Source organism: Poecilia reticulata, linkage group LG12 (assembly GCF_000633615.1).
Source record: "Poecilia reticulata strain Guanapo linkage group LG12, Guppy_female_1.0+MT, whole genome shotgun sequence".
Classification (NCBI taxonomy): domain Eukaryota; kingdom Metazoa; phylum Chordata; class Actinopteri; order Cyprinodontiformes; family Poeciliidae; genus Poecilia; species Poecilia reticulata.
The window spans coordinates 25,545,241-25,554,435 of NC_024342.1; the positions used below are offsets into that span (position 1 = coordinate 25,545,241).

The 9,195-nt window shown below is 50.5% G+C and overlaps 4 protein-coding genes across 8 annotated transcripts in view; 1 reads left to right on the top strand and 3 right to left on the bottom strand.

The window, feature by feature from the left end:
- pkn3 (protein kinase N3) overlaps window positions 1-300 on the top strand; it is an 11,007-nt gene extending 10,707 nt beyond the window's left edge. For both annotated transcript variants that reach the window (XM_008424783.2, XM_008424784.2), the window contains one exon: window positions 1-300. The gene's annotated coding sequence lies outside the window, so the exon portion shown is untranslated.
- On the bottom strand, window positions 287-3,789 carry zdhhc12b (zDHHC palmitoyltransferase 12b). Its single transcript, XM_008424782.2, has 5 exons — window positions 3,301-3,789; window positions 3,078-3,217; window positions 2,787-2,879; window positions 1,369-1,535; window positions 287-1,307 (listed from the first exon to the last, which is right to left on the bottom strand). The coding sequence occupies exons 1-5, from the start codon at window positions 3,395-3,397 to the stop codon at window positions 992-994; spliced, it is 813 nt and encodes a 270-aa protein (XP_008423004.1). The 5' UTR covers window positions 3,398-3,789; the 3' UTR covers window positions 287-991.
- A 326-nt stretch (window positions 3,790-4,115) lies between these two features.
- uap1l1 (UDP-N-acetylglucosamine pyrophosphorylase 1 like 1) lies at window positions 4,116-8,035 on the bottom strand. The gene is made up of 9 exons (XM_008424781.2): window positions 7,448-8,035; window positions 6,795-6,999; window positions 5,938-6,113; window positions 5,690-5,862; window positions 4,993-5,186; window positions 4,782-4,922; window positions 4,531-4,716; window positions 4,387-4,453; window positions 4,116-4,307 (listed from the first exon to the last, which is right to left on the bottom strand). The coding sequence occupies exons 1-9, from the start codon at window positions 7,740-7,742 to the stop codon at window positions 4,227-4,229; spliced, it is 1,518 nt and encodes a 505-aa protein (XP_008423003.1). The 5' UTR covers window positions 7,743-8,035; the 3' UTR covers window positions 4,116-4,226.
- An 81-nt stretch (window positions 8,036-8,116) lies between these two features.
- The window catches only part of slc25a25b (solute carrier family 25 member 25b), a 13,495-nt gene continuing 12,416 nt past the window's right edge, over window positions 8,117-9,195 (bottom strand). For all 4 annotated transcript variants that reach the window (XM_008424777.2, XM_008424778.2, XM_008424780.2 and 1 more), the window contains one exon: window positions 8,117-9,126. In XM_008424777.2, coding sequence (XP_008422999.1) covers window positions 8,942-9,126 — 185 coding nt within the window. In that variant the 3' untranslated portion in view covers window positions 8,117-8,941. The remainder of the gene's footprint in view (window positions 9,127-9,195) is intronic.

Sequence of the window (9,195 nt, forward strand, 5' to 3'; positions counted from 1 at the left end):
ACATGGCCCCGCCCACCGGGAGGGAGGGAACATGGCCCCGCCCACCGGGACGGAGGGAACATGGCCCCGCCCACCGGGTGACCTGGCCCCGCCCACCTGCCGTTTTAAACGGTTGTTTTTTTTGAACGCAGCACTTTGCTCCCAGTCTGAGCTGTAAAATATCCTGAAGGCCAAAAACACTGAATGTTTCTTTCTATGTTGATTGTTTTAAATTATTCTGTGGATGTGATGATTTATTAACCCAACCAGCCTGTTTGACGTGAGAATTAATGAATAAAAGCTGGACTTTCTTCTCAGAAACGTCTTTATTTCCATTCAGAGGTAAAAAAAACAACCACAGCAGTCAGGAAAACAACATTTTGATCCGTTCGGTGGAAACGGAGCTCCGACGTACTTCAGATCTAACCAGGAATGTAGGAACAGTTCTGGGAGTAAATCCACTGTAAACGTTAGAAACTGGACCCGGCAGAACCTGCGGGAACCCGGACAGGAAGTCCGTCAGTCGGCTTCCTGTCGGGATCAGGATAAACATCTGAGACGCAAACGACCCGGATAAAAACTTTGATGTTCCCTCAGACTGAGTCCAGCTCTGACAGGAAGTCACAGGGTTGAGCTCCGGCTCACTTCCTGTTTCTGTGCCCACTGGTACCAGAACCATCACCTGCAGGTCGGCTCCACAGAGCCGGATGGACCCGGGTCCTGAACTTTAACCTTCTAGCAGTCCATGAGGGTCGGTAACCACGGTAACCAGGAGTAAAGATGGCGGCACAGCGGAGGACCGGCGGTAGAGTCTGGGCTCCCAAGAACCCGGATTCAGAACCCGGTCCGGGTCCGACACGTAAACGGAACCATCAGAACCTGAAGTGAGGGTGAAAGGTCATCCAGGCTGGTTGAAGCTCTGGTCAGCGGAACCGTGAAGGTCAGAACTCTGCAGTCAGAACGTGATCCGGGTCGGTCCGGACCGACTGGCTGGCGGCGGGCGGGTCGGAACCTAAACCGGGTCGCTGCCCTCCCTGAAGTAGGCCTGCTCCCACACCACGCTGCCCCACTGGCAGAAGAAGCCCCACAGGTTGCGGGCGGCGCCGCGGTCGAACGGGTTCTCGTCGGCGCCGCAGTGCTTGAGGTAGGAGATGCGGTGGCGCGACATGAACTCCCAGGTGGTGGCGTTCATGGACACCAGGTACAGGTGCGACCCGAGCAGCAGCAGCACCACCAGCGCCAGCGGCGCCAGCAGCCCGCAGACCGCCAGCAGCACGCCGTTGGAGCGCAGCCACCGCGACCAGGAGGGGGCGTGGCCCAGGCCCGTCCTGAGGAGACACACGGCCGTCAGCTCCCTGACCTCTGACCTCTGACCTGGGGCGTACTCACCAGGCGACGTGCAGCCCCCACAGCAGCACCAGCAGCTGCAGGGCCAGGTACAGGACGAACCAGCGGTGGTTCCGCTCGCCGACACAGTTCTCGATCCAGGGGCAGTGATGGTCGTAGCGCCGCACGCAGTGCTGACACGTCTGGCAGTGCTTCGACCTCATTGGCTGCTGCTCCAGACACACAACCACCACCACCATCATTAATATCATTATCACCATTATTACCATTAATATCATCATTAATATCTATTATTATCATCATTAATATCATTATTACCATTAATATCAATATTAGTCATTATTATTAATATTATTACCATTAATATAATTAATATTATCATTATCATCATTATTATTATTATTAACCATATTATCATCATTAATATCATTATCACCATTATTACCATTAATATCATCATTAATATCTATTATTATTACCATTAATATCATTATTACCATTAATATCAATATTAGTCATTATTATTAATATTATTACCATTAATATAATTAATATTATCATTATTATTATTATTATTATTATTAACATTATCATTAATATCATTATCACCATTATTACCATTAATATCATCATTAATATTATTATTACCATTAATATCAATATTACCATTAATATAATATTAGTCATTATTATTAATATTATTACCATTAATATCATTAATATTTTCATTATCATCATTATTATCATTATCATCACCATTGTTAACATTATCATTAATATTAATATTATCATCATTATCATTGACATCATTAATATCACCATAATTACCATTAATATTATTATCATTATCATCACCATTATTACCATTAATATTATTATTATTATCATTAATATCATCATTATTATCATTAATATCATTATTATCACCATTATTACCATTAATATCATCATTAATATCTTTATTATTAACATTATCATTAATATCATTATCATTAATATCTATTATTAACATTATCAATATCATTATTAACATTATTATCATGATCATTAATATCATTTTTATCATTATTAACAATATTATTATCATTATTAACTATCATTATTACCATTATTATCATCATTAATATTATCATCATTATTAACTACCATTATTACCATTAATATCAACATTAATATCATTAATATTATTATTATTATCATCATCCTCCATGTTTTCTTTCTTTGGATCCATCATAAATCAGCTGTTTTGATGATTTTTATCATTTTAAATAGATGTTAATAATAATATTTCCACTAAATGAATACAGATGGCTGCTGGTTCTGGTTCTGATTCTGGTTCTGCCGGAGCTTTCTTCCTGTCGCCCCCTGCTGGTCACTGACCTCCGTTGGCAGAAACTTTGATCCAGTTTGAATAATAAACCGTTTCCGTTCTGATGTGAATCGTTTCAGACGGTTCCTACCTGCAGCAGGCAGCGGCCGCAGCGCCGCGGACGCAGCGCCTTGCTGCAGGCCGGGATCATGTCCTGCTGCTCCTCCGCTCCTCCCAGAGTGAACTGGAACACACAGAGCCCACATCATGACACTGCCACCACCGAGGTCTGGATCAATCCAGAACATTCCCAAAGTCCGGAGACTCTCTGGATTTAGGCCATAATTTAGCGGAAGTCATCAGATTAAAGCTGAACTGGACCGACTAATCGGTTCTACTCCCAGAACCTGCGTGGTTCCGACCCAGACCACTTCCGGCTCACCTGCAGGTCGCTGTCCTCAGTCAGGATGAATCCCGGATCCATGAGCGACACCGCGAAGTACAGCAGAACCGACACCAGAACCAGCAGCACGAACAGAACCGGCTGCAGCAGCTGGCCCGTCTCCTCCTGCTTCCTCAGCTCTGCCGGGGGGAACACAGCAAAAGTCCAGACCTGGAAAACCTGGAGCACCTGGAAAACCTGGAGCCCCGTCGGACGGACTCACCTGTGTCATACAGGAAGAGGATGAGCGTGATGACCCAGGTCAGAACCACATGGGCCGTCCTCACCAGGAACCCCGAACCGAACACATTCTTGAACATCGTCCTAACATTCCAGAACCTCCATGCTAACCTTCAGGGAGCTGGGAATGTCAGCTGGGAATGTGACAGCTCGGGAAGGACCCAGGCTGGACTCAGTCAGAACCGCAGAGCAGTTCTACTGGACCGGGTCGGGTTAAAGGAACTGACTGCAAACAGGAAACAGTGGAAACCCGCGTCTGAATCCGTGTTTTCGGGCCAGCGGTCCGCTAGCATTCCGCCGCTCGGCGGGCTGTTGTCGTCCTGAACGCACACAGCTCTGATTGGTCGGCAGCAGACACGTGACAGAGCAGGAGCCTGAGGAAGCGGGAGCCGTAGCCGCCATCTTGCTCAGGGACTCTGATCGTTCCCTTTTTTATACTATTTCACTTTATATTGTTTTTACTATAAAATAGTTACGTTTTGCACATTTTGTTTTAATGTGCTGATTTTTATTCGTTAGTTTCTCATTTTTGTTTTCAAATTATTTTAGTTTTATGCTTTTTACAGTTTACACCATTAAATATTTTAAGTTTGTTGATGCATTTTCTGAATCAGATTTAAACCGTTTTTGTTGTTTTTCTGTTTAATTTGATGATAATTATTAGTAATCTTGTTTGGACCCGAGGTGCTGCCACCTGCTGGTGCTCCAACATAACATACATCCCCACACCATCACACCTCCACCACCGTGCCTTACAGTCAGTGGAACGCAGCGTTTCTCAGTCAGTACGTTAAAATGAAACAGTTTGAATGAAATTTTTATTTGTTGGTGTAAAAGCAGTTTATATAAAGTTTCCAGTTGATCCCTGACTGGTCCTCCAGGCCCGGTGTCTCTGCGGTTCTGATCCGATCAGGCCTGCAGCTCTGCAGCTGCTGCTCCGTCCAGGATGATCGGCGTTCTGATGGTTTTGCCCTTCAGCAGCTCCAGGCCCTGGGAGCACGAGGAGCTCTGATTATTAACGAGCAGAACCAGAACCAGAACCAGAACCTGACGTGGTTCTGCTGCTCACCTCTCCAAAATACGACAGCAGAGGAGAAATCTCACATTTCAGCGCCGGATGATTCTCTGCTGACGAACTGTGGACCAAAAGTGTTTAATGTCTGCTAAACACAAACTGGACCTTCATGTGGGCGAAGGGTCAGTGACCTCTGACCTGGGCGGCATCTGGATGCTGTTCCCCTGCTCGTCCAGCAGGGCGGCGCCAGCGGCGGCTGCCCAGCGGCAGTGCTGCGCCAGCAGGGCGGTCCTGGCCGTGGTGGGCGTGTCGGACGGCGCTCCGTCTGCGTTCTTCAGAGGGGAGAACTCGTCCTCCCTCCGGACCTCCAGAACCACCAGGTTCCTGCGCAGAAAGCAGCCGGTCATCCAGATGACCGGCAGTCTGGAAACACGCCGGATTATCCGTACCTGGAGAACGGAAACACGTCGAAAACAAACTTCTCCATCTTGATGCCGTTGGGCTCGGTTGGGTTGACCTGGTTCCCACAGGCGTCCAGGAACGGGACCTTCTTCAGAGCCACATGAGGCTGCAGCTGGTCCTTAAACGTCCTGGAAGAGATCCCAAGGTCAGCAGAGATTCCAGGTCAATGACGGTAATCCGTCCCGCCGGCTCTCTCACTCCACCACGTCCTGCAGGAAGCTCCTGGTGAAGAAGTGGTTGCAGATGTTTCCGGCGCTGTAGACCAGTTCTCCGGCTGGTCCTCGGCGCCGGGCCGCCTCGGGTCGGATCTCGCTGTACTCCACCACCCGAGGGACTCCGCCCACCCTGCAGACCACGCCCACCGGCTCGGCTGGGTCGGCCTTCTCCACCACCTGGTGGAGCAACACGGGACTCAGAGCCAGCAGCAGCAGCTAGCAAGCTAATGCTACTGAGCTAACGTCGGCCATGTTGGTTCGCTCGGCGCCTGGATGAAACGTTTCCTGTTTGGAGACTGTTGTTGTGAATCGGAGCCACATAAATAAACTGATCGTTGGAGTTTGTCGCCCCCAGCAGGTCAAATCTGCCACTGCAGGTCAAACCTGCATGCTAGCAAAAGCGCTAAGCTAAAAACGAGCCGCGATCTGGACAGGAAGTCAGGCTCCGATTTATCTGATCTAGTGTTTGACATGAGGAGGCAGCTGCAGGTCAGAGGTCAAGTCAACAGCTGACTCATCTGAGTGAGTTAAAAAAGTTAAACTTGTTAATTAAACTGATCCATTCCAGGAACGACCTTTGACCCAATGGATTACAGTTGAGACTCGTTCTGATAACCGTGTTCTGGACGTGACCTGAACCTTCGCCGCGTCGCTCAGCGAGCCACAGGAAGCATCAGAACCTTGGCGCCGCAGTCGGCTCCTTTCGCCACACAGAAGCCAACGAACAGCGGGTCGGCCATCTTGACCAGGATGTTGTCCACGCAGTAGACGTGGACGAACTCCACTCCTCTGCGCTCCATGTCCTCCAGGACGCCGTTGTCCTCCAGCGCCTGGTACAGACCGCCGTTACCGTCTGACGCAGGGAGCACAGAGGTCAGAGGTCACCAAGGGGCGTCACGGCTGTGCTGCGTCTCCTGACCAAACCCACCTGGAGCCATGGCCAGCTTCCCTTTGTCCTCCAGGATGACCTTCCCGTCAAAGGTCACGGCCGGGATCATGCGCTGCTCGAACATGACGATGTTGGAGGGATGCAGGCCGAAGTGAGCGTTGTCCTGGAAGAAGGTCTGGGTGGGCTTCAGCGTGAACTCACTGGTCATGATGTACCTGGACAGGTGAGGAGGAGGAGGAGGAGGAAGAGGAGGAGGAGGAGACAGTCTGAGGTTTAACAACCACATCAGGTTAGCGCTCAGGACAGGTTCTGGTTCCTCAGCCAATCAAAATGCTCGACAGAACGCAGCCAGCCAATCAGTGAAGATCTCTGCGGGCTGGTGGAGTTTTTTTCAAAATGGCCGACCGGTTTACGTTTCTGATGGCCGAAGTTGAAATAATCCGTTGACGTCCCACCAGCTGGTGGCGCTCTGCCTCATTCTGACGGGATTTCATTTGATATTAGTGAGGAAATTATTATTTCTAAATTTGATCCCATTTCTGCTCTGGTGATTATTATTATTATTAATAATAATAATAAATTACAGCTTCGCTCCTCAAACTGACAACCTAACAGTTTTTACCTGCAGTAACAAATTTATTCGATTAAATTAATGATAAATTTCACTAATTTTCCTGCAACTTAAAATACTAAAACATGAAAATATTATAATTTTTTAATTATTTAGACAAATACAGGAGGACGTTTCTGGCTTTGTTTTGCCTAAAATGTGCAACTTTTGAAACTCGGAACATTTGGTCAGTTTTTGGTGGATATTTATCCATTTTCCCGTCTCAGCCGGTTCCTCCTCCCGGTTTCCTGGCCCAAAGCTTCCCGCCCGTCGGTTCTGGTCTCACCAGGGGACGGTGCATTCGGCCCCCAGGCGGCTCTCTGCCAGCTGCTGGACCTTCAGGATCCGCTCGGCTTGGATCTGGTACAGCGTCTTCCCGCTCGGCAGCCCGACGTCGAACATCCCTTTGGGGTAGCGGACCCCGAGCCGCGTCCCCTGACCTCCAGCCAGGAGCAGAACCGCGACCCGACTCCTGGAAATCTGCAGGAATCCTGATCAGAAACGACAGATTCATCATTTACATTCATTTTTAGCTGAAACTGGAATTTTTTTTCCAACTTTTTAACCGTTTCTGACATTAATATTTGAATCCGTCGGAGGCTGATGATGCAGGATGTTTCTGATCAAACGAACGGAAAACAAACTGCAGCTGAACAGGCTGGGAATTGAACCAGCAACCTTCCGATCTGCCATCTTTCTCTCTACCTGAATATTCCTCCAGGCGCCATTTTAATCCGAAGTGCTCCCTCTAGCGGCACTACAGACTGACGTCACACTACTGCCTAAACCGTGATTGGATGATCCAGTTACTGGTTCTGACCAGTAGGGCGCATGCGCACTCATCCCTCAGAGCCATCAACAGTCTTCAGATTTTCTACTATCGCGATAAAACACGGAGTTCAAATCCCAGCGGAGTAACGTCGGTTCTGGTTCTGGTACCTTCACGCTCCCATCCAGCCAGACGGTCCGGGTCGCTGCTCCTCACGCTGCCCAGGCTCTCCGGGGGAACCGGCTCCAGGTTCGGCTCCAGGTCCCGGTCCGGAGCGCAGGCGGCGGCGGCGGCTGCCGCCTCCGCGGCCGCCCGGCAGTGCTGCTCCAGCCGCGGCAGGTCCAGCTGGGCCAGCTCCCGCAGGAACGCCTCCTGCTGCTCCGAACCGAGCTCCGGCCAGAACCGCAGGACGTGGGCCTGGCCCGAAGCGTCCAGAGCGGTTCGGATCTGCTGCAGGGACGGCATTTTTGGAGCGGTTCTGGTTCTGGTTCTGGTCCCGCAGCGCAGTCAGGAAGTGACGCCTGGTGGCTGAGCAGCTCGTGACTGAAGGCAGACATGATCCCAGAACCGGAACCAGAACCGGACGACTCAGCAGCTCGTCAGCTGATCCAGACCGGAAACCGCAGAGAGCCGGGTTCCGGTCATAGCGGATGACGTCACAGAGAAACCATCCATTCATGTTTGAAATGTTTCTTTAAACCGGAACCAATCGGAACCAAAACCCGGATCTTCTCCTGGAACCAGAACCAGCCTGAACAAGAACCTTCAGCAGAAACTACATTTTAAAAACTTTATATTTATTTATTATAGATATATAGATATAGATCTACGACACAGAGTGAAACATTCCAGCCTTTATTCTGATGGTTCTGATGGTTCTGTTGGGTCAGAGAATGAAAACATTCAGTTTTCAGCAGAACCTTCTGGTTCGGTCCAAACAATCAGTTTAATCATGATCAGAAAAACCAATAAATACTGAAATAAATACAAGAAACCAGCTGAGGGGTCCGGTCTGTTCGGATCCGGCTCGGTCCGTTTGGATCCGGCTCGGTCCGGTCCATCTCGGTCCGGTCCGGTCCGGTCTGTTCGGATCTGGCCTGATCCGGTCCATCTCGGTCCGGTCCGGTCCAGTCTGTTCGGATCCGGCTTGGTCCGGTCCGACCTGATCCGGTCCGGTCCGGTCCAGTCTGTTCGGATCCGGTCAGGTCCGATCCGGCCTGATCCGGTCCGGTCCAGTCTGTTCGGATCCGGCTTGGTCCGGTCCGGTCCAGTCTGTTTGGATCCGGTCCGGTAGGGAATCAGTTCGCTTCAATGATCAGGAAAGTTTCCGAGTTTTCCCATGGAGCCTGAACGCCTCACGCTGGGATCACGTGATGCTGGTTGCCATGGTGACGGAGTCCCGGTGTCCGCCGGGGTTTTTCCCATCAGAACCCGGAGGTTCTGCTGACCTGGACCCAAGCCTCTGGCTCTGGAGGGGGACGGCTTCTGGTTCTGATCCAGAACATCAGACCCAGAGGAGCTGAGACGGTCCACCAGAACCAGAACCGGGTTCCCCTAGCGGTCCAGAACCGGATCATCATCATCATCAGAGATGATGAGGATCAGCGGGTCGGGCCTGGAGCCGGGTCATTGGGCCGGGTCACTCGGTTCCGGTCGGGTCCGGCTCACCTGGACTGGACCCCCAGCGACCTCTTGAGGTGTTCGTAGACGACGTAGCTGATGCTGACGGACGGGACGACCTTCATGAAGTTGGGGGCGAGGCCCCGGTAGAGGCCGAGCGCGCCGTCCGTACGGACGATGAGCCGGAACAGGGCGGCCATGGAGAGCTGGGGGCCGGCCTGCAGCGAGGCTGGGGAGACAGAGGGGCAGCGAACGCATCACAGAGAGGCAGCGAACGCATCACAGAGGGGCAGAGGAG